The sequence below is a fragment of the Stenella coeruleoalba genome, assembly GCF_951394435.1.
Source record: "Stenella coeruleoalba genome assembly, chromosome: 18".
Lineage (NCBI taxonomy): Eukaryota > Metazoa > Chordata > Mammalia > Artiodactyla > Delphinidae > Stenella > Stenella coeruleoalba.
The window spans coordinates 4,198,753-4,223,332 of record NC_137164.1 but is presented as its reverse complement, the minus strand read 5'-3'; the positions used below and the strand labels follow the sequence as shown (position 1 = coordinate 4,223,332).

Sequence of the window (24,580 nt, the reverse complement as noted above, 5' to 3'; positions counted from 1 at the left end):
CTGCGAGCAAGGAGAGAGGCCTCAGGAGAAACCAGCCCTGCTCTCACCTTGATCTTGGACCTCCAGCCTCCAGAACTGTGGGACATAAACATCTGCAGTGCAAGCCACCCGGTGTGTGGTATTTGTCACGGTGGCCCTCGCTGATTCCTACAGCTGCTCCTTGGGAACAAGCTTCCCCACTGATGAGAAGGTTAAACAGCTGGTACCACTGAGCATCTGCTCTCTACACGTGTGTCCTACCTCCCAAGGGGCCTCTTGCAGGGTTGATGGCCGTCTGACTCAGGTGAAGCGCCTGCCAGGTGTCCTGTGAAGAGGGCAAGCCCCACGTGGCTCTCACCCCGGCTGGTTTCTTTGCGGCTGCCCAAGCACCCCATCCGTGGGTGCGTTACAAACGTGTGTTAACACTCGACTTGGCAGATCTGCTAAGGGAAGAAAATTCATCTAATGCTTTACACAGTAACACCTAAATAAGTGTGAATTTTCTGTTTCCTACCTCTGTGCCCATTAATAGGGGGAATCTAAAATTATCTGTAATGGGAATGTACTCAGGCCATTTCCTCACCTACCACTTTGTCGGGGAAGGAAGTGTGTTTTCAGGAACCCTGTTACCCCTTCAAAGGGCGATGCTTCCTGTGTCAGAAACAAGACATGACTCCTGTGGGTGAACCCCTCACAAGCGATCATAAATGGGTCCTAAGTACACGGAGCACCTTCCAAGGGGCCTTTTCAAGCCACGTGTGCCGGTACCTGACTCGTGTGTCCCTGGTCCCGACACCTCTCTGTGGTTTTCCCTCTCAGTATCTCCTTCCCAGCCCCGGCATCCACCTGGGCACTCTCATTGGCCAACACTTCGCCCTCCCTCCAAACACACATGTGCTGGACCCACTTCCCTGTGTGGGCCAGGCTCTGTCCAGGACCCACACTGCCATGGCCCGGGGGGCTGGGGACACATGTAAACGGGGAGAACTGAATTCGACCCTAATCCAACTTTAGGAGGTTGACGTCCATTCTAAAATCCAGCCATGACATTCGGGATTTCAGACATCCAGATGGGGCAGCAATGAACTAGTTGGCAGTAGACACAGAGGTGTTTCCCTGAAAGGGAGGCCCCCTTGCCCGAGAAGGAGACCCCGGGGCCATGTCTGACCCAGGGACACGCGGGCCAGTCGGTCATCTTGGGGTCGCTGCTGTGTCCCCTGGGCTCCATGGAGCAGGCCACCGCCATCGTCATCCTAGGGGACGCTCACGAAAGGAAGGCCAGGACCACAGCCCAACAGGGGTCTAAGAGGAGGGGGCTCCCAGCTGGAGGGGGCGTGTTCTTGCCGGAGCTCTACGAGGCCACGTGGAAGAACCAGGGCTGAGAGGGAAGGAGGGGAGCAGGACAGGAGCACAGAAGATGTGGATGGAGCACAAATGGGAAAACCTGGGGACCACACGTGATAAGAAGTACACACACCACGGCTGACAGCTCTGGATCCAAAAGGTTGGGGATGGTCGCGCTTAAACTTACATTTCCGAGTGCATGTTGGACGCCTACTTCAAGATAGCCATACGTGGCAGCTTGGAGCAGGCAAAGATCTTTTAAGAAAAACTCAAACGTGCTACCCATAAAGAAAAAGTTGGTAAATTGGGCTATATTAAAATTACGAACTTCTGTCTTTAAAGAGACACTGAAGAGGGTGGAAAGGCCGCCCACAGCAGGGGAGAAGGCACATCATCAGGGAAAAACACACTAAAATCACCACGAGAGTCTAGTGCACACTCACCAGGATGTCTGAAAGAAAAACGATGGGCAACATCAAGTGCTGGTGAGGGCGTGGGCAACAGGAACCCTCGGAAACTACTGGTGAGCATGTAAATGAATACAACCACTTTGGGAAACTGCACTTATCTAAGACAGATCATGTGCATATTCTAAGGCTTTGCCCCCAAAGACACGCACAAGGTTGTCTAGAGAAGCACTGTTTGCAACAGTACAAGACCAGAAACCCAGCCGCCCATCAGTGTGAGAACGGACACATCAGTGGTGGGATGTTCCCACAGGGGAACGCCATTCAGCAGTGGTTCTCAAAGCGTGGTCCCTGGGCAAGCACCTGCGTCACAGGGCAACTTGTTAGAAAAGCAGACCCTGAGGTCCCAGCCCAGACCTACCGAATCTGAAATCTGGAGACAGGGCACAGGTGCTAACGGGTCAGCCACATCACCTACAGGCACACCTGGTAAAGAAAGAGTCCCCGTCCCACACCTGCCCTCCAGGAAAGCCGTGGTTTCTGTCTGACTCCATGCTTCTGTCTTAACCTTCTGCCACTCTGAGCTCTAGGAATGGCCGGACCCACCTTCATTTTTTCATACAAAGGGGAAATGTCCCCACTGGCTGTGCTTCCTGAGCTGGGCTGGGGATGGTGACAAGGCATGAAGGAGGCCAGACCCCAGGAAAATCAAAAGCATTCTGCTTAAATGCACAACAGTGTTCATTGCAGCTCTATTTACAACAGCCAAAGCGTGGAAGCAACCTAAGTGTCCGTCGACAGAGGAATGGATAAAGAAGACGTGGTACGTATAGACAATGGAATATTACTCAGCCATAGAAAGGAATGAAGTAATGCCATTTGCAGCAACATGGATGGACCCGGAGATTATCATACTAAGTGAAGTAAGTCAGACAGAGAAAGACATATATCATGTGATATCACTTATAGGTGGGATCTAAAAAAATGATACAAATGAACTTATTTACCAAACAGAAATAGACTCACAGACATAGAGAACACACTTATGGTTACCAGAGGGGAGCAAGGGGGGAGGGATAAATTAGGAATTTGGGATTAACAGATACACATATAGATGTATAAAATAGATAATCAACAATGACCTACTGTATAGCACAGGGAACTATACTCAATATCTTGTAATAACCTATAATGGAAAAGAATCTGAAAAAGAATGTATGTATATGACTATATATATGAATATATATATGACTGAATCACTTTGCTGTACACCTGAAATGTAAATCAACTATACTTTGATTAAAAAATTAAAAATCAAATATTAAAAAAAAAATTAAAAAGCATTCTGTTTAGATTATCAAGAAAACATGAACAAGTCATCCTGGTGTCTCCCGCCTGGATGCTGGATGAATCTGATGGGGGTGAGGACAGAATGAGCCCCACTGAGTCCTGAGACGCTGACCCTGGGCCCGGCAGCGGGAAGCAAGCATTGAATGACAAATGGCTCTTTTGATAACGGTCTTTCCTACCGCAAAGGCCTGGGACAGCCTGTATAAACAAGGACAAAATGGAGCCAGAGGGGCTCTGCTCTCCCTCTTCTGGGTTCTAACCTACTCTGGGGACAGACCCTGCTTCTGACCCTCAGCTCCGACCTGGGAAACGTAATGACCCAACCAGGCCAGGCAGAGGGACCATCCCGACGTGCTGAGCGGCCAGCGGAGAGTAACTCTGTGTCTCTTTCACCACGACTTCACTGCCTAAACGCCCCCGGAATTTTCTTGAATACGTAAGTATTTCAGCAAATGTGTTATCCTCTCTTCCTCAAAAGGACACTGTAAAGTGCCTAGTTTCATTTAGTTCAGGATCCAGGTGCTTATGTGAGGAATCATTTTAGGGATCTGTTTGTCTCTGTTTAGAATGCAACCGCTTCCCCTACCCCCGGAGCCTCCAACCTTGAAGTACAAAAAAAAGTAAACTGTCTCATGAGTAATCTGAACACCTGTTGAAATAATAATATTTCAGATATATTGGGTGACATAAAATATATTAATTTCACCTGCTTCTTTTTTGCCTTTTTTTAGTATGGCAACTAGACAATGGAAAAGTACACGCGGCTGACGTATTTCTATTGGACAGCGCTGGTCTGTGGGGCCCTATGTGATCTGATACTGCTGCCTTTCTGGATTCATCTTCTTCCTTCCTCTGCCTCACTTGCTCTGTCCCCACCACACTGGCCTCCTTGACGCTTCTACGAAGCACCCAGCAGGCTCCTGCCTCAGGACCTTTGCATGTGCTGCTCTTCCTACGTACATCCCGTGTGGCCGGCTCCCTCCCTTCCCTCCCGTTTCTACCCCACGGTCACCCCCATGAGGGTGATGACTGCTCTGGCCTCCCTCTCTAAAAGGTGAGCATCACCTCCCAAATTCCTATCTCTCTCCCCTGCTTTATTTTTCATGCTTAATATGTATCTATAGCCAAAATCGTGCTCGTCCACCTTGTTTACGGTCCATGTCCCCCACAGCAGGAAAGCTAATAAAGTCAGGGTTTTTGTCTCTTTTGTTCTCGGCTGTATCCTCTGTACCCAGAGAGAAGAGTGCTTTGCACAGAGTAACGCTCAATAAATATTTGTGGAATGAGTGAATACAGAATACAGGCTTTTAGCCTCAGAGTCCTTACTCCAAATGAGAGAAGTCAAATATATATAACAGATAAAAACGGTATCAGGGTAGGGGGCAGTGAATGAAGCAGGGGAGAGTCCCATGGGGGGTTGAGAACTCAACCTGCTAAGGAGGACTGGCCGTGGCCAAGAGGCTCTCAGATCCACTCAGACCCACTCAGTCCTGCTGTCGGATGGTGGCGGGTGGAGGGTAAAACTGGCTGGAAAGTGGGGAATGGAGAATTTGTGTTTTTCAAAAGCTTTCTATAAGATCTGTGGGACTCACTCGCCGAGACCAGCCCTTGGGGCTGTGGCTTATTTTTGTAAGTGTGACGGGACACAGCGGATGAAGACTTGGCCTGGTTTGTAGGGCAAGTGGTCCAGAACTTGCTGCAGAGGCCCAAGGCCCATCCCAGAAATGCTGATTACAATTTGTGTTGAATCCTGTCCCCAGTGAACTCTGTGTGTCTTGCACCTAAAAATGTAGTCAGGGGACTTCCCTGGTGGCGCAGTGGTTAAGACTCCGTGCTCCCAATGCAGGGGGTGCAGGCTTGATCCCTGGTCAGGGAACTAGATCCCGCACGCATGCCCCAACTAAGAGTTCACATGCAACAACTAAGGAGCTGGCGAGCCGCAACTAAGGGGCTCACTGGCCGCAACTAAGGAGCACGCCTGCTGCAACCAACACTTGGTGCAACCAAATAAATAAGTAAATAAAATAAATATTTTAAAAAACATAGTCAGTTCCATCAGCGGATGAATGGAGGGACAAAATGTGGTCCATCCATACAATGGAATATTATTCAGCCTTGAAACGGCAGGAAATTCTGACACCTGCTACAACATGGATGAACCTTGAAGACATTGTGCTAGGTGAAATAAACCAGACACAAAAGGACAAATATTGTACAATTCCACTTATCTGAGGTACCAGAGTAGGCAAATTCATAGAGACAGAAAATAGAAGGGTAGGGCTTCCCTGGTGGCGCAGGGGTTAAGAGTCCGCCTGCCAATGCAGGGTACACGAGTTCGTGCCCTTGTCCGGGAAGATCCCACATGCCGCGGAGCAGCTGGGCCCATGAGCCATGGCCGCTGAGCCTGCGCGTCCGGAGCCTGTGCTCCGCAACGGGAGAGGCCACAGCGGTGAGAGGCCCGCGTACTGCAAAAAAAAAAAAAAAAGAAAAAAAAGAAAGTAGAAGGGTGGCTGCCAGGGGCTGGGGGGGAGGGGCAGGGAGAATGGGGAGTTGGTGTTTAATGGGGACAGAGCTTCAGTTTGGGAAGATGAAAAGTTCTGTGGATGGATGGTGGTGATGGGTGCCCAACAGTGTGAATGTGCTTAATGCCACAGAACTGTACCCCTAAAAACAGCTAAGACGGTAAATATTATGTCTGTATATTTTACCAAGTCTTACAAGTGTTGACAAGTCTCCTGGGCCGGGGCCTGGGAATCTGCATTGCCAAGGAGGCTTCTGAGCAATGCTGATGCTGCCTGCCCGGGGACCTCTAGCGTAGCCGACACAGGTGAGTACAGCACAATCGACCTCCCCACCTCGCAGCTTCTAGGTCCGGTGTCCAGCCAAGGACCAACATTGCGTCTGCTGCCCCCCAAGCTCGGTCCTCTCGGTTAGGACCAATTTCAACAGTAGACACAAGGAGCCTCGCAGCTCCACGCCCTGCATTCAAGGAGCAACCGCTCTCCTTTAAAGGTCCTGTGGAAGGAACCTGACTTCAACAGCTTCTCCACCAGAGTATCCACACAGGAATTTCTCACCGGCGTGAAGGGGGGTGTGCTCTGGGTGGCGGTGTGTGTGAAAGTTGACTGTAGAAAGCTTGCACAACAAAGAATGAGTAACACCCTAATGGGAAAATGGCCAAGAGCAGTCATGAAGAGGCACTCAATGAAATAAGAAATACAGATGGCCAAGAAGTGTCAAAAGTGATAACTCTCATGAGTAATCAAACAAATGGAAGAAAACATTACAGGAATGCATTTTTCATATATTGGTTTGGAAAAAAAATTAAAAGAATAATAACCAGTGTTGGCATGGGTGTGAGGAAAATGATCACCTTCTCAGATCGGAAGGACCATAAACAGGTACACTTAAGGAACAATCCAGAGAGATGCAGCAAAAGTCTTCATAAGATACACAATCTTTATGTTACTCCCTTTCTGGGAGTTTGCTCTTAGGAAATAAGCAGACACGTGCACCAAGATACACGCACAAGACTGCTCACTGCAGTGTTGTTCAGAGCAGCAAGAGTTATCCAAACCTCCTAAATAATTGGAAGACACACTGAATCTGTCTATAGTGGCAAAAGAGTACTCTACGGCCATTTAAAAAGATACCGTGGATCACAGTTCTATCTTTACTTATTGGGAAGGATGTTCAGCATATATGTGTCGGGAAAGCAAAGAGCCATGTGTATAATGTGAATGAAATCTGTTTAAAAAGGACATACATATTTACCTTAAAAGTCAGGAATCAATCTTACTGGGGTTGTCCCTGGGTGGAAAGATTTGGATTATTTTAATCGTATCTCTGGTTGTTGCTTACCTGTATTATCTAATTTTTCTACAGTGATTATGTATTACAAGAGGTTTTGTTTGTTTGTCTGTTTTTAAATCTCTTGTTTTGGCGCATGAAAAGGAGCCCACAAAGGAAACCAGTTACAAAGACGAAAGGTGTTTGCCAGACTGAGCTCTTGTGTATATTGCGGGGTCACTGCAGGTGAACTGAACAGGCGGTAATTAGACTGAACGTCAAGAGATGAGGCATTCAGGGGAGCCGCAGAGTCGCCGGTGGTCACCGAATGCCAGAGGACCCTGGGAACCAACCGCAAACGCGGGGTGCTGCGGGGAGAAGTAATCTGCCTCTTGCGCCCCCGAAGCGGGCATCTCGGGATGGGCGGCGCCGGCCGGGCCCTGGCGATGACCCCGGGCGGGGATGTTGCCGCGCGCGGATGCAGAATGCTCCAGCCTCGCTCATCCCAAGGCCTCCTCTCCGCGCGCCCCCGCCCCGCGCGTGACACCCCGGGGTGCGAGCCGAGCCCGGCCGGGCAGGGAGCGAGGCCATCTTCCCCGCCCCTGGCACAGAGCCGGGTCCCTCCCATCCTGCCCGCCCTGCACAAGTGGTTCACTTTGCGGCCGCTCCGCGGGCTCCGGTTTGGTTCCCACGGCAACCTGGACACGGCCCAGCGATGCAGTGAGAGAGGGCAGCCCAGCTGGAGGCAAGGTCACGGCCACGCACGAGGCCGCGGGGGGGGGGGGGGCCCGGGGGGGCGGGGAGCGGGCAGAGCAGCCAGCCCCGCCCAATGACCCCTCCGTCCCGCCCCCCGCGGGGCGAGTCCAGACCCTGCCCCGCCCTCCGGGGCGGCGCAGGTCCTGGCGCCCGACTCCTGGGGGCGCTGTCCCCATAGACCACGCCAGGAACGGCGTTTTCTGGGGACTTGTGCCACGGGGGCCCCCACTCCCCCATAACGACCCTGCACCCTAAAAGCAGGACAGTCTGTCGGGGACCCAGACAACAGCTCGTTTCCTCAGAACTCACCTTTTCAGCAAACTCAACCATACCGAACGCAGCCAAGAACTGGATGGGAAGCAGAAAAATCCGAAGTAGGAACAGCGATTTCTAAAGCCAGCCTTGAAAAGCGCTCCTTAGCAAGTCAGTCGGGCCCCCAGTGAGAGCTACCCGCTCTGCTCTGGTACATCCCCTGTTTCTGCACCAAAGCAGCACAGACTGGGCAGCTTACGAGAGCAGGAATTTATTTCTCGCAGTTCTGGGGGCTGGACGCCCGAGATCAGGGTGCCAGCCCGGCCGGTTCTGATGAGGGCCCTCTTTTGGGTTGCAGCCTGCACACTCCTTGTCTCCTCACATGTGTGTGGGGCTCTCTAGGGTCCCTTTTATGAGACCATTGATCCCCTTCACAAGGGCTCCACCCTCATGACCTAATAACCTCTCAAAGGCCCCACCTCCTAAAACCATCTCGTCGGAGGTTAGGATTTCAACATATAGACTTGGGGGGAACACAAACATTCATGCCATGCCATCCCCCAAGTCAGTTTGGTCATCTGGTTTCCCAGCCAATGGAAGAGCAGAAGAGCCTGGGAGCGGAGTGGACGCCCCACCCAGGCCCCTCTTATTGGACCGGGGCAGCCGGCTCCCTACACCCCGCCCCCCAGCCCCCAGGAATATTGGCTGCTAGGGACTCACAGGTGTCCCCTTCTTGGGAGACTTGTCTTTGGCAGAACCAGATCCAACTCACCCCGGGGGACTAGAAGCATCCACCGTCCCTCCCCCAGGCAGCCCACAGCCAATGACCGACTGACAGAGGGGTACCCTTTGCCTCCAGGTGCAAACAATTCCGTGCGGTTCTGCCCCAGGGCTCCCAGCCGAGACCACAGCCTTCCTAGCTCTCAGCATCCCGGCCCTCCTCCCTTCACTGCCTTCTCCCGAGAGCACACGCCCTCCGCGCGTCTTGGGCGTCAGAGTCCTCTGACTGTGCTTCCAGCAAACCTGGGCTACAAGTGAGAGCTTGGAAGAGATGCGCCGCTAGCAGAAATGGCGCCTCCGCCTCCCACCGTGTCCAAGTCAGACACCTGGGTGTCATCTTCGCCCCTCCCTCCCCCCCAATCGGGCGCCTCGTCTTGAGTCTGTCCACTTGTCTAGGCCCTGGGACACCACCGTTCAGGACACCTTCGTTTCCCACGGGTCTTGCTGCTGCCCGTTGTGCTTCTCTCCAATCTGTTCCCCTCGTGTCATCAGAGAGGGCAAATCGGGCTGTGCCTCTCCCCTGCTGTGTCCCTCCCCTTGTCACACTGCTGGGTGACATCCACTTTATTCATACTGCAGTCTTCTGTGATAGGACCAGACACGACCAGGCCACTCTCATCCCCCTGCCATCCCCCCACCTCCAGCAACCCCACACCATCACCCCCTCCGGACATCCGGCACCATTCAGACAGTGCCTTGAATAAGTGCAGGACCCCTGGTGCCCTGGGCATGATCCACTGGAAATCTCTTCCCCACCCCTTTGCCTGGCCCACTCCTTCCTGTCCCTTTTTCAAGATGGGGTTTGGGCATCTCTTCCGGCCAGAAGCCACCTAGACCTCTCTGTGCCACCTCACCCCTTATGGCCTCCATCAGAACAATTCTTCGTATTTTTGGCATTCTCAAGCACATGAGGTCAGGGCTGGGAATGTTTGTTCGTGGCTGTACAATGGGCATTCAGTAGTTAAGTGTGTAATCAATGAATGAAATGACAGTGGATGGCCTGCCATCAAGAACTCAGAAAGCCGGGACTTCCCTGGTGGTGCAGTGGTTAAGAATCTGCCTGCCAATGCAGGGGACACGGGTTCGAACCCTGGTCCGGGAAGATCCCACATGCCGCGGAGCAACTGAGCCCGTGTGCCACTGAGCCTGTGCTCTAGAGCCCGCGAGCCACAACTCCTGAGCCCGTGCTCCACAACTAATGAAGCCCGCACGCTTAGAGCCCGTGCTCTGCAACAAGAGAAGCCACTGCAATAAGAAGCCCGTGCGCCGCAACGAAGAGTAGCCCCTGCTCACTGCAACTAGAGGAAGCCCATATACAGCAACGAAGACCCAATGCAGCCAAAAAAAAAAAGAATAAAATAAATAAATTTATTAAAAGAAAAGTTAAAAAAAAAAAACTCAGAAAGCCATCTGGGGCCGCCTAGAGTGGGACAGAGCCCTAGCCACTTACTTCCATGGCCCCGAAGCACTCCTGCACCAGAGTTCAGGGTGGTCTCTTCTGACACAGAGAAGGAGATGCCAGCAGGGTCTCTGGGGAATTCTAACTTTACTGGGACGTGTTTCAATTCTCTACTTCAGTCACTCTGGCCTCCTTGAACAAGCAAGTGTGTTGTACCCCAGGTCTGTGGTTCCCCCCAGGCACCTGCATGGCCTGCCCCCCACCTCCCTTACCTGTGAGGTGACTTAATACCTCCCCGTGAGATGTTCCCAGATGGGCTATTTCCAATCTCCACTGCCCTGCGCCTCGAGATCCAGCACCCAGTCCCACCTCTGCTGTGCTCTCCTGCACCAAGTTATCGCCCCCAACACATCAAGTATTTACTTGTTTGCCTTGTTTATCCATTAGATGAGATTAGGTTTCTGGGGTTTTTTCCCCATTTTGTTCAGGGCTGAACCACCAGCGTATACAGCAGGTGCTCGGTAAATCTTTGTTAAGTGAATGTGTGAGATCAAAGCATACAGTTGAGAATGGACCTGCAGGATGGAGTAATGCAAATTGTGAGACTGGATTCAGGAAGCCTAAGCCTGGAATCTTTGACGCTGTGCTCGGCCAGTGGCCCGATGGCAGAAGAGAGCTTGGAGAAGACAGAAATACTCAATCCTAGTTTTCTCCCTTTGTCTTCTTCTCTCTCAGTGAAAATGATCTTAAAGCCGGAAGGGGAGGAAGCCTTACGAGATGGTGTAAGTTAGCTCTGAGGCGCTCGTGAGGGGAGACAAGCCACTTTCTTCACATTTTCTCCATCACATCAAGCCTCCTCCTACCCCTTCCCAGCGTGAGCAGGAAAACCAGTCTCCATGATTTTGTGGAGGCCTCTTCCCCACACGGTCATTCAAGAGTCCCGGCAGGGCATGTTTAAAAGTGCCCTGCAGGCCCCTCTCCGTGTCTCCTGGCCCTGCCCCAGGCCACGCATGAGAGGGCGTAGGCCCCCAGGCAACATCCCCACCCCCTACTTCCAGACCCGGCCCCAGAGACCCACTTCCAGTCCTGGCGAACAGCGAAGTGGGGTCCAAGAAGAAGAGGAAATAGGCACGTGGCACTGAGGGCTTTCCACCAAGTCAGATACGCAGGTCCAAGTGAGGCCTTTCTGGGGAGCCAGGGGGAGGCTTGTTGGCGGCACAGAGACAGGAGTCTTTGAGAAATCACAGGGATGGTGAGAGGCAAAGGACTGAGGATACTGGCGGGGTTGGGGGGCAAGAACAAGGTGGACACCAAACCACAGACAGTGAGTGTGACCTTGAGCACTAACATAAGTCGAGGTTAGATTAACAAACCAATGTCATGTTACTAAGCCAATGTTTCATGTACATTAAGGAGAAGAATGAATGATTCTGGGGAATTCACTTGTGTCCAGCTAACCTCGTACTTCATTACATTTCTTGCTAGATCGAAAGGCTGCGGGATGAAAGAGTGTCTTCATTTGGACAAGAGGATGATTTAGGCTTCCTCTCATCTCTAGACAAGTTGGGGAAGTGTCAGCCAGATGAGTTATCCACACCACATACCCCTCACACCTACTGCGCGGAGCTAGACACTGAAATCACGAAAACGGATCAAACACGGTCCTCGCCTTGGAGAAACTCAGCCTGGTGAGTGAGACAGCTGTGTAAAGAAGTGATGATGATACAGTTTGATAAATGCTGTAACTGAGTCATTTACAAAGTGCCCTGCTCCACAGTCCAAGTGGGTAACTTTGTAGCTGGTAGAAGAACATTACATTTTCAACATCAAGGTGGAGGGAGGTCTCTATACTGCTTCACCACAAAGATTTATATCAATTCTACATTGTCCAAACTCCTTTTAAGAATTTACAGGAGGACACTGCGGTCATTCTGATCCAGTTTGCCGGTGACATCAACTTGTGGGGTACGGGAAAGATGTCGGTGGTAGACCGGGATTCAGAGAAACCGCCAAAACCTAGAAAAGCTATGTCAAAACGAAAAGATGAAATTGAGAAAGGAAAAATGTAAAGTCTCTACCTGCATTCAGATGTGATTTTAAGAGAGGTTTTGTGACAATGTTCTAGAGGGTTTAGACATCTACAAGGTCAGCATAAACCAGTCTGACTATAGGACCGCTACGTTGACTGGGAGATTGGGGGCTACAAAGCTAGCAGTGGTGTCCAGAACAAAGAAGGTACTGGTTCCGCTCTGCTCCATACTGATTAGACGGCTTCTGGAATATTGTGTTACTGACTGAAGGTGCTCAACCAGGGTGGCAAAGAGTCCTTGAAAACTGAGAGGTAGCTGGAGGCCCGAGGACGTGGCGCCGGCCCCATCCTGGAAGCACAGAAGCCCCCAGTGAGACCCAACCCTATGTGTAGTCCCTGCCTGCCCCCGCAAGAATGAAGGGGCCCGTGCGGGTGACCGTCCTTGCCCCACGAATGAACGGGATCTAGAAGTTGTTTTTACAGCTCCGCGCTGAAAGCTATTCTGATACTATTCTGACACTGTGAGCCAGGAGCTCCCTTTCTTTCCCTACGTGGAGGGACGGCTGACTTCTTTCTGCTCAGGTCTCCTGGGTATTTTGAGGTTTCCCCAGACCGGTTTCCTTAACTTCATTTGGTACCCAAGGCTGGCTGCCTGCCTCTCTCTTCCAGCCCCCATTTCTGAAGGTCAGGCTCTCCCCGCCAGGTGGAGTCGCTTGGATAAGCTGGTCTGGTGTCGGCGCTGCCCGGCTTGTGCACACCTGTCCCGTCCATCCTCCCCAGCCTCAGTGGCTGCTGGACCTGGACACACCAAGCCCCCATTTGATCTCTAAATGTCAGCTTCCCCACAACCGACCGATCCCCCTGCCCTGGGCTGTTTCCCCAAATCCTCACATTCAGAAGGCTTTCATTTATTGTGCCAAGGGGTAAACCAGGGCAGACGGGTAAACAGTTCTCTGCGGCAGATTTCAGCTCAGGAAGAGAAACAATGCTGTTGGCTCAGGAATATCGTGGAAGGGATTTCTATGATTCTATGGGGGGAGTTAGACCAGGCCAGTGTCCCCAAATCCAGCTGTACAGCAGCTTCCCGAAACGCAGCTCCCAGGGCCTGCTCCAGACCTACCCTGTCAGAACCCAGCATGGGAGGTAGGAATCTGTATTCTCAGCAAGTTTGCCAGGTTATTTGATGCAGCTGGTCCTGAGGCTGGCATCTGAATTAGATGATCTTGCCTCTGAAGATCACATTTACGCTTTTTTATAACGATGCCTCTGAGAGATCAAGATACTGTTCAAAACGTTAGGGCTTCAAAGGCTGCGTTTCAGAGCCGCTTGGCCCTGAACGCTGCCGGCGGCGTCAGCACTGCTGCTCTGCCCATTCGGGGATGCGGCTGCTGGGATTACTTCCTGCTCACGTACCCCTGAAAGGTCAAGTGCACGAATGCCAGACCTTGGCGAAGGCTGCGCCGCCAGAGGCTGGGGGAATTCCCCTGGGGCACTGGCATGACCTTGCCTTGGGAGCACAGCCCTGGCCAGGGCCTGCCTCTGCCAGCGCTGGAAACAGCCCTGAACATCCGCTTCCCTCCTGAACTCGTGAGCCTGCGTGCGAATCCTCGGTGCCAGGGCCAGGAGCCAGCACGCGACAACTGTTCCTAATCGTGCAGGAGACCAGACCCCACCTCCACTGGGAGAACAGCCCACACTCCTTTGTCTCACAGCCTGGCCTGGGTTTGCCTTCTCCTTAAAGAAAAAGAAATTTTGAACTGCCATCGTTTAGTACTTGAAATTAGCATCTCTCTATAATTACACAGACAGATAGATACAATAGGCACATAAAATGTAAGTGTAATGTATATATATTTCTATCTATTTCTCTACCTCTCTTGTCTATGACGTCTAACAATGATCTGGCCAGTTCCTAACCCTTCCGTCAGGAACAGCCACTTTTTTCCAGTATGTCACCTGACACAAATAAACATTTTCTCATCTCCAAAAAGAGGCTAGAAACCGCATCGCCCATAGTCACCGCAGACCAATTCTACTTCTGTTTCATTTCATCCCACGATACACTGAGATTCAGATAAATATACACAAACAAACAAGAACACACTGCATTAACCTTGGATTAAAAAGGACAACCTTTTATTGAACGAGCCCCTAACAGATGCAACAATACCCGTGACAGCCTGCACACTGGGGACGGAAAGAGGACAGGCGAGGAGGGACATCCAAGGGCTTAGATGTCCTTGGAGCTCTCCGTGGGAACGAACGTGCGTTCAGAAGTCAGAAATCCCATGACAGCTGCTCAGGGCCTCTGATGCCCATGAAATCCACCCTCCATCAACCCGGGGCCTTGGATGGGATTTATGCAGGAATTTGGAGGCAAGACAAGGATTTTCTAATTATCAAAGCAACACACCCAGGGAGTCAGAGACTCTTTGGCGCTCTTGGAAAAGCAAAAGGACCTGCAGGAACATGCTCACCCACCCTGGGCAGGACAGGGAAGCGTGGGCCCCCCTCCCCCTCTGGCCCCGCCCACGGGCCCTGGCATCTCTGGGGGGCCCCGTCGTGGACCTCAGAGAGCACTGGGGGCGGGGGTCACAGGACGCGGCAGCATGTCACTCTGTCAGGGGCGTCGCTGGTAGAGAAGTCAGCCAAGCAGAAGCCCTGTCCCCCTGGTCTTGGAGGCTCCTAAGCACGTCCTGAGGCCGGGGGAGTTCGCAGCCCCACGGGGCCCGTGGATCACGCTTGCTCTTGGGGGAATCACCTTTCTGTTTGTCGGCGGTGTTATCAACCCGATGTGTGAGTCACTGTGCGTCAGATGCGTAAGAGGGCAGCAGTGGGACGTTGGCTCGTCGCCACTTCCTGCCGCAAATGAAGCGCAGCGTGGTGGAGGCGGAGGACGGTGTGTGGACGGGACCAGCCAGTCAGGCGGCCGGTGCCACGGGAGGGCCCGCAGGAGAGTCCTCTTGCCCTAAAACCTCTTTCTCAACAGGACACTGTGGTGCCTGAGTTCCCGCCATTATAGTTACTTCTTCAACTGAATTACGCCATAAAGCTACTGCCCAGCTGGAAGGAGTAAGGAGTTAATGCAGCAATTCCGTGAACAGTCGTCTAGTCCCAGCTAGCCTGTAGGATGAGTTAAGCAGCAGAGAGGAAGGGCAGGGGAGCTTCGGCGGAGGAAGTCAGGACCACTTGTGTGGCTGGCAGGACGCCTCCCCCTGTGCCTGCTCAGACGCGCAGAGATGGAGGGAGGGCTCTGGGCCACTGGGGGTGGGGGGAGGGGAAGGGGGGAGAACGCGGAGGGAGGCGTAAAATAGGTCGTAATAGGCTGGGGGTCTTGAGCATTAATAATGTTCATACAAAAGTGATGTCACAGTGGACTCTAGCCACAATTTCTGTGGTTAAAATGAGATGGAGGCTTTAGATCCCCTACCACATGTATGCCACAACTAAGAGTCCACATGCCGCAACTGAGAGTTCACCTGCCGCACATGCCGCAACTAAGACCCAGTGCAGCCAAAATCAATCAATCAATAATTTTAAAAATGAGGTGGAGGAAATGCAAGTAGACTTGGTCCAAAAAGCAGCACAAAATCATCATCAATAAGTTGAAAAACAACTTGTTTCCATCCCCAGGAATCATCTGTTGATTGTTATGCTTAGGATCCGAACAGAAGAGTACTGCAGATTCCATGTCTGCCTCCTTCAAAGCTTGCCAATCAAAGAGAGACACATAAGCAGGACACAGAGAACAGGGAAAAACACTTAAACTGGATGGGCTATGAGGTCATTACAGCACGTGTAACTCTGGAATGCACAGCTGCAATGCGCAGCACGGCTGGGAAAGGGCAGTGCACGGACCCGTCAGTCAGCTCAGCCTTCATCTAGTCCCACAGCCGTCAGAGTGCCGGCCGGGTGCCGAGCCCAGCGCCAGGAGTCTTGAGGTGTGTAAAGATGAAACAGACACGGTCCTTACTCTCAAGGAGGTTACCATCCAGAGGAGGTTAGACATAACACGCGATGGAGTGGAAACAGCACAGATATGAAGGCTGCCATCAGAATTCAATTTCATAGTGCCACTCTGAGCAACTGTTTCATCTTCTGTAACAAGGAGTAATAGTATACACCTCCCAGGTGTAAACCTTGTGTAAACCTTGAAGGAGCTAATAAAAAGTCTTAATGCGATGAATGATCGAATAAATGTTAAGTTTTCCTCCTTCCTTTCACAAACGTCTCTAATGCAAGGCAGAAAGTGATGTGTCACAAAAGAAAAGTGTTCTGAGAGCGCAGAGAATGGAGGTGCGATTACTTACAGCTGGGGAAGCTCAGAAACGAGTTCACGGAAGAGGTGGCCTTTGAACTTGAAGATGGGTAGATTTAGAAATGGAGAAACAGGAGACGAGGAGCTCCAGGCAGAGGGACCAACGTGGACCAAGTTCAGGGGCAGGTGAACGCTGGCACGGGAGATAACGTTGGGACGTGACCGGGGTCATCCATTGAGGGCCTTGATGTGAGGCTAAACGTCAGGTGTAATCAAAGGTATTTGAGCAGGAAGGTGAGATTGGTCAGAGCTATGCTTTACAATTATGAATCTTAGAGCTGGGTTTCTTATCAATTGGAGAGGAATCTTACCAGGTCTAGAGGCCAGAAGGTACGCCAGTAGGTACTGGTGTGGAGGTGCAAGTGAATAGAAGGTAGCTGGAAGATTCCACAAGCAGGATGTGTGGGTGAAGAGTGCAGAGGAGCCCTAAGATACTGGAGCCTGAGAGACTGGAAGGACAGAGCCCCTTGAACAGAAAGAGGAAATGCAGACAGCGGAGAAGATGACGATGTCAAGCTGGTGGATTCTATTCTGGACTATTCAGAAAGGACCTGCAAGCAGCTGAGCCACGGCACTGGAGGTCAGGAGAAGTCCCGCGTGGAAGTGTGTGCTTTTGAGTCACCAACGTCAAGGTCGATGGAGCTAATGAAGGGAAAAGACGGCAGAGGTCAGAGCTCTGGGACGAGGTCATCGTGGGAGTGGGGGAGGAAGAAGCAAGGGACAGTGCAGCCTCGGGGAGGCCACAGAAAAGAGAGCCCCTGGCAGAAGAGGAGGGCACCTCTGGTCACTAGTGACCGATGGTGCAGAGACGCTAAAGAAAATGCGGAACAAGAACGTAGGCTTGCGATTCAAAGCTCGACAGTAATTCTTTCAAACTCCATTCTTGTGGATGAAATTTTTTTTTGCTTTTGGATTTTGCATGGATAACTTTCGTAATAACAACAAAAATTACTAATGATCCTGACCAGGTTAAAACCTCTCCAATTGTAAAGGCCTTGGGATGGCACAAAGTTAGGAAGTATAAGTGATGGTTGTAGATTGCTCTTTGAGACGTTTCATCACCAAGAGGGAGAGAAAGATGGGTCAAGTAAGTCAGAGTCAAGGGAAGGCTGCAGTGATGTCCCAGAACCCCTCTACTTTGGGGACAGCTGATTATTACATTTTCAGGAATTCCATGAGCATCGTGTTACAACTGGCTTGAAACAGTCTCACTATGGGAGTGTTTACACTACAGACATTGGCAAAGACTACAAATCAGCCACGCCCCCTCACCCCCGCCCCCCTGCCCCCCACCGCCAATTGTTAAGATGGGAAGGCGAGCATGTTTCTACTGGGTAGATGAATAGGATGCAGGAAGAGACTGGAAAGTAGGTCAAGGTAGAAGGATAGGAGGTGGGCCAAGGGAGGGGAAGCACTTCCAAGGTCTCATGAGGCCCCAGGTGTCAACAGGGCAGGTGGGGATACAGAGGTTATGGGGGATGTGGGATTGTGAGGACAGGATGCTGGAACCATCACCTCATGGACTCGGATGAAGGAGTGAAGATACCCCCTAACCCACCTGACCCAGCTGGTGGGCCAGTAAGCTTCAACTCCACAGCTCAGCCAGGAAAGAAATTAGGTCAAACTGAAAAACAAATTATGCTTGAAGGAAAAATACCTTTACCTGAAGTTGGAAAGCCACGCCTTCACTATGGCGTGGCATATCCTTGGGTGGTTGTGTCTAATGCCTTAGAAATGTCATCACTGTCAATGTGAAGGCTGGTGGTGGAATCTCTGAGCTTATAGGACACCTCAGTCCCATACCAGGAGTACTCCCGTACCAGGAGTACGGTCTGAGCGAACATGACCTCACATATAACACGCTCTGTGTTTTCTTACCTAGGGGAAAATGAACAGTCCAAAAATCATCAGAATGTGAGGCTAAGATGGGAAACTTGGTTCTGTGGAGACTGGACCCCTAAATCCAGATTGGAAGCACCTTTTCTCAGATACAGTGTTTGAGATTTGCTCTTTCCTGATACTCCCATGACACATTCCTTGACCTTTCCGAATTTTTATTTAATGTTAAGAGGAGTTACGATAAAAGTACATTTTATCCTAAATATATTTAACCTACATGGTAGGTTTTATTAAAGCGTAGGTTCACACACACACAAAGAGAGTACAAGGGGGGTGCAGAGAAAGACAAAAGTAGAGAGACAGAGAGAAGGACAGAACAGAACACACTTGGCAGCTCTCAGGCCAGGACCCAGCTGTGATTTAAGAGCTTTCTGTGGGACTTCCCTGGCGGTCCAGTGGTTAGGACTCTACACTTCCACTGCAGGGTGCATGGGTTCAATCCCTGGTCGGGGAACTAAGATCTCGCATGCTGCATTGCATGGCCAAAAAAAAAAAAAAAAAGACCTTCCTGTAAGGACATCACATCTCTCGGGTCCCCTTGTGGGCTGTTGAAAACAAAGAGATTTCACGCCATTTCAGGGCCGATTGGAGGAGAGAGCTACCAACTGCTTCCTCACTTAAGATGGCAGTCCCACTTGCAAATGTCAGACCAGACGAACATCTCCGGAAAGACATCCTCAGGGCAGCTGAGGGCACTGGCTTCTGTTCCCGTCACATCAATGATGTCTTTTGACTACACGCCTGGCCCTCTGCTGCTGAGATCTCCAGCAGGGAAGTCTTCCCAACTCTATATGATCCATCATCTGGCCCATAAATGAAAACCTGCTTTTCTCTCCTTTGAGGATAAACAGTGTCGTCAGTGGACGGGGGAGGGACTTCCGTTCTCAAAGTAAGACAGAGCCCAAGATCTTGGGCTCAAAAGGGACGGGTCATCCTCTTTGATTGAAGGTTTAGATTAAGGAGACTTTCACTACCAGCTCAATGTGAATGAACTCGGAAACGTGACACTCTGTGAAAAGAAGCCAGGACGACATTTCAAAGAAAGGAATAATAGTCATAACGGAATCTGAAAAACTGCGAAGCGGGTAATAAGAGTTTCTCAGTGTGTCCGTGCCACTGTCCCCAGCGGGGAGAAAGGGAGGGTGACTTGGTGTCTGACCTGCTTGGCACTCTTATCGTGAACTAATAATTTGCTACCCTGGTTTATAAAGGGGTGTGAGTCTGTTCACCAGGATTTGAATAGATCTAGGTTGTAAGAAAACTTCTGAATCTATTTCCCTTTAAAAGCAATAAAAGCGATGGTTAATATGTACGGAGACTTCACCCCGTGCCAGGCACTGTGCAAAGAGCTCTGAACACAAGGTCTCACACTTCAGGGCAGCGCTGCTGCTTCCTCCACTGCTTCCACCACCATCTCATCACCCCCATGTACAGATAATGTTGCGGCTTTAAGAGGTTGAGGAACTTGCCTAAGGACAGCAGCTCCTAAGTGGCACAGCTGGGATTTGAGCCCGGGGTTTATTTGGCTCAAAAATCCAAGCATTTAATCACTTACTGAGACCGTGAGGCTCAAAAGAGCTGGATGTGAAAGATGCAGAATAGACAGAGACCTTCACAGGCCAGAGTTCAGAGCCCCGTTCTGCAAATGAGATTCCGTATAACCTTGGACAACCACTTTTCTAAGCCTCGGTTCCCTTGCTTGTAAAGTGAGGACTAACTAATGAGCTAGTGGTATTGACCTCGAAGTTACTGGAGGATTAAATGAAACAACACTCACAGAACACCTTGTTCATAGGATGCTGGGCAGGTGCTGGCCCACTGGGTCAGAATCCTGGGTCTCTCTCTCCGCTGTTCATTCTCTTATTCATGCGTTCATTCATCTATTCACTCATTCATTCATCAAGTTACTAAGAACTTATCGTTGTTCCAAGAGCTAGGGATACAGCATGAAAAGACAGTCCTTAACTTCAAAAGTTTACAGTCTAGTTAAGGTAGACTGTAATGCAAGTAATGAGGTTCTGGACCCAATTCCAATGTGTGGATGGGAGGTTTCCCCCCGACACCACCAAGCAATTCTCTGGACAACAGCTGAGTGTCCTATAATTCAACTGAATTCTGACCCTATCTGCCCGGAGATGTCTGCGTTGTTACCTGTGCTTCTGACCGACCGGCTATAGATCAGAGGTTCCCACAACCCCCTCTTTGGGTTCAACTAGTTTGCTAGAGTGGCTCACAGAACTCAGGAAACCTGTTTACTTGCTAGATTACCAGTTTATTAAGAAGGATATTAAAGGATACAAACCACCAGCCAGATGAAGGGATACAGGAGGGTCAAGTCCCCAACAAGGTGGCACATGGAAGGGTTTGGGTTCCCCAACCGAGAAGCTCTCCGAACCCCATCCTTTTGGGTTTATGTGGAATCTTCATTTTATAGGCATGATTGCTCAAACCATGGTTAAATTATCAGCAACTGATTCAATCTCCAGCCCCTCTCCTCTCCCTAGAAATCAGGGGGTGGGGCTGAAAGTTCCACCCATTTCCTGGTTGGTTCCCCTGGCAAGCAGCCCCCATCCTAAGTACCTTCCAAAAGTCACCTCATCAACCTAAACCCAGTTGTGGTGGCAAGGGGCTTATTATGAATAACAAGATACCCATTTCACCTTGATGGCTCTGAAGCAATTTCAGGAACTGAGGACAAGAGACCAAATATTGTAACAAAAGATGCTCGCATGGCTCTTACTGACCAGGAAATTCCAAGGTCGTCAGAGCTGTGAGCCAGGAACCATGGAAGAAAACCACAGTAGAGATGAGAAATATATTTTGGTCATCTGAATGACCAAATGTATATTTCTTATAAATCACAATATCACAGCAAGAAATTCTACTGTGACAAGATCATTGCTGTAACGGAAGTAGGGGAGAGTGTAGGAGGAACGTAGCAGAGGGAGCCCCCAGGCATGCCTGTAGAGCCAGAAAATGCTGAACAGAAGAAGGCTTGGCTTTGCCCGGAGGCAAGACCCTTCCAAGGAGAGAGAAGAGCATGTACGGGGAGACAGAAGGAGCTAGACCAGTCTGCAGGAGCACAATGGTCAGAGATCGCTGAAGGGCCATGGAGCAGTGATGGGGGGCGAGCTGGAGGGAGAAGGGTCCAGAGCATGGACCACAAAAGTGCACCTGAGGGTGGACTCCTTCCTGTGGAGTCCTGTGGTCACTCCTTCCTTGTATATTTTCAACTTCTACTCCACTGGCTTTTCCTCAACAGCCAATGAAGTTTGTCAAGTCTCCCAATATTTTATAAAACGAACACTTTGATCCTACACCTCTCCCTACCTACTCACTACCTTCCTCTCTCTTTCATGTCACAGCCAAACTGCCTGCTGACTGTCCGCATTTCTTTCCATCTCACTCATAGCTTGGCCTTCTGCAATCAGGCTCTGCCACCACGTCATAGCAACCACCTTGGCACATAACAGCAACGACCTCCCGCTTGGCAGTTCCAATGGCCTCTTTCTTGTGTTCATCATGTTTGACCTCTAGGTGGCACTGGACAGTGTTTGACCATCTTTCTCTAACATCTCCCTCATTCGTCTGCTTCTCCCCACCACACTCTTCCTGCTTCAGCTGTGCCATTATTTCTGGGACCGTCATTTCTCAGCTCCTATGAAGGCTTCCCGTTCTCCACTCATCCCTTTCATAACCTGCCCCTCTGCGTTCACCCTCATTCACCCCTTAGCTTCAGCTGCCATCTATGTGTGGATGACTTTGAACCACACATCAAGTCTGGATCTCTCTTGAATTTTACTCTTGGGTATTCAATTTCCTTTCAGACACTCTACTAGAACGGACCGTTATAAAACCCAACATGCCCCAGACTGAACTCATCTTTCCCTCCCAAACTCACTCTTCCTTGTATTCACAATCTTGACAAAAGTCACCACCAGCCACCCCGTCACCCAGGCCAGAATCCAAGGAGTCCTCTTTGCCTTTCTTCCTTCTGTTATGCACACCCTCAGACACATTCTGTCCAGTTGTACCCCCTTAATGCCTCTCATCACTCTTCCCTCTGCAGCAGTCTACTCCACAGAACAAAACTCATGGTGTATCTTATCTGAATGATGGCAATAGTCTTTTTTTAAATACAATTTCTAAAGGTGACTTTCCATTTACAGCTATTACAAGATATTGCAATTACAAACTATTCCCTGTGTTGTACACTACATCCTTGAGCCTATTTGACACCCAACAGTTTGTACCTCCCCTTCCCCACCTCTATATTACCCCTCCCTCCCCTCCCCGCTGGTAACCCCTAGTCTGTTCTCAGTATCTGTGAGTTTGCTTCTTTTTTCGTCTTATTAGTTTTTTGATTGGTTTCTCAGCCTTCAATCTTGCTGTCCACTCCAATCTGTCCTCCTCCCTGCTTCCAGAGTAATATTTACAAAACACAAAGCTGAGTATGTTTATTACAGCTTAAAACTATTCAGCAATTTCTCTTTGTTTATAGGATATAACCTAAGTGCCTTAGTATGTGGTATGAGACCCTTCAAGGTGTACTGCCACCCACATTTTCACTTCCGGACATGCTCTTCCTGGAACCTTAGGTTTCAACCAACCACTTGCATTTCCTAGAATCTGGCTGGCTATTTCCAGCTTGTGAGATTTTGTTCTTCTGCCCACGCTGCCTAAAATTGTTTTCTCTCCTTTATTACTCGGCAAATCGTTATCTATCCATCTTTCAAGACTTGGATCAAACACCCTCCAGCCTGTTCTCCCTCTCATGGTTAGAACCAACTTCTCCATCCTGTGTACAGATCTCTATCTGCAGCACAGGCAGAAGACTTCAGTAATTTTCTTGGTCAGCTTCCTTGAAATATAATTTACATACAACAAAGCTCACCATTTTTAATTAAACAATTCAGTGAGTACAATCATGAGAATATTTCCATCTCTCCAAAAGTGCTCTCATGCCCCTCTGTATTCAATCCCCCTACTTCTACTGCCTGACCCGTGGCAACCTCTGATCTGCTTTCTATCACCAGAGTTTTGCCTTTTCTAGAATTTCACATAAGTGAAATCAAATAGTCTATAGCCTTTGTGTCCAGCTTCTTTCACTTAGAAGAATATTTTAGCGATTCATCCATGCTAACACACACATCTCTAATTCATCCTTTTTCCTCTCTGAGTACTATTCCACTGTATGGATGTACCACAATCTGTTTATCCATTCACAGGTTGATGACCATTGGAGGTATGTGCAGTTTGGGGCTGTTATGAACAAAGCTGATAAGAACATTTGAGTGCAATCTGCTGTGGACATATGGTAGGAGTGAAGGTCCTGGATCCCGTGGTAAGTGTATAATTAACGTTATAAGAAATGGTCAAACTGTTTTCCCAAGTGACCGTAATGTTTTTCATTCTGACCATCGGTGCACAGGAGTTCCAGTCACCCCAGATCCTTGCCACAGACTTTTTACCTTTAGCTATTCTAGTAGGTATCTCATTGATTAGTAAGGTTACAGCATCTTTTCACGTGTTCATCTGCCACACACACATCTTCACTTATAAACATACTTTAAATCTTTTGTCCATTTTATTAAAACATTGGGTTGTTTTCATTTAGCTGTATGCATTCTTTATCCATTGTGGATGTAAGTCCTTTGTCAGATACATGTTTTGGAAATACTTTCTTCCAGCCTGTGGCTTGCTTTTTAATTTTTTAGCACTATCTTTGGAGGAGGAGAAGTTTTAAATGTTGATGAAATCTAATTTATTAATTTTTGCTTTTTGTGTCCTACTTAATAGATCACTGCCTATGTTAGGTCACTAAGATTTTTCTCCTCTGTTTTCTTCTAGTAGTTTTATAGTTTCAGCTCTTTTGCCTTTTATTTACATCTGTGTTCCATTTCAAGTTAATTCCTATCAATGGTATGAGATAAAGGTGTATATATATATATATGGCTCTCCAGTTGTTCCAGCATCATTTATTGAAAGATTATTCTTTCTCCATTAAACTGCCTTAGTAATTTTGTCAAAAATCCAATGGCCAGTTATCTATGGGTCTATTTTGGAGTTCAATATTCCGTTTCATTGAACTACTTGCCTGTCTTTACGCTGATACTATTTTTTTTTTTTTTTTTTTTGCGGTACGCGAGCCTCTCACTGTTGCGGCCTCTCCCGTTGCGGAGCACAGGCCCGGACGCGCAGGCTCAGTGGTCATGGCTCACGGGCCCAGCCGCTCCGCGGCCTGTGGGATCTTCCCGGACCGGGGCACGAACCCGTGT

General features: G+C 49.7%; 1 protein-coding gene across 1 annotated transcript in view; it reads right to left on the bottom strand.

Annotated features, from left to right (window-relative positions):
- Nucleotides 1–262: 262 nt before the first annotated feature.
- CDK8 (cyclin dependent kinase 8) overlaps nt 263–24,580 on the bottom strand; it is a 152,075-nt gene continuing 127,757 nt past the window's right edge. Inside the window, exon 14 of the mRNA XM_079902799.1 lies at nt 263–422. Within this exon, the coding sequence (XP_079758925.1) occupies nt 399–422 (24 nt within the window). The 3' untranslated portion in view covers nt 263–398. The remainder of the gene's footprint in view (nt 423–24,580) is intronic.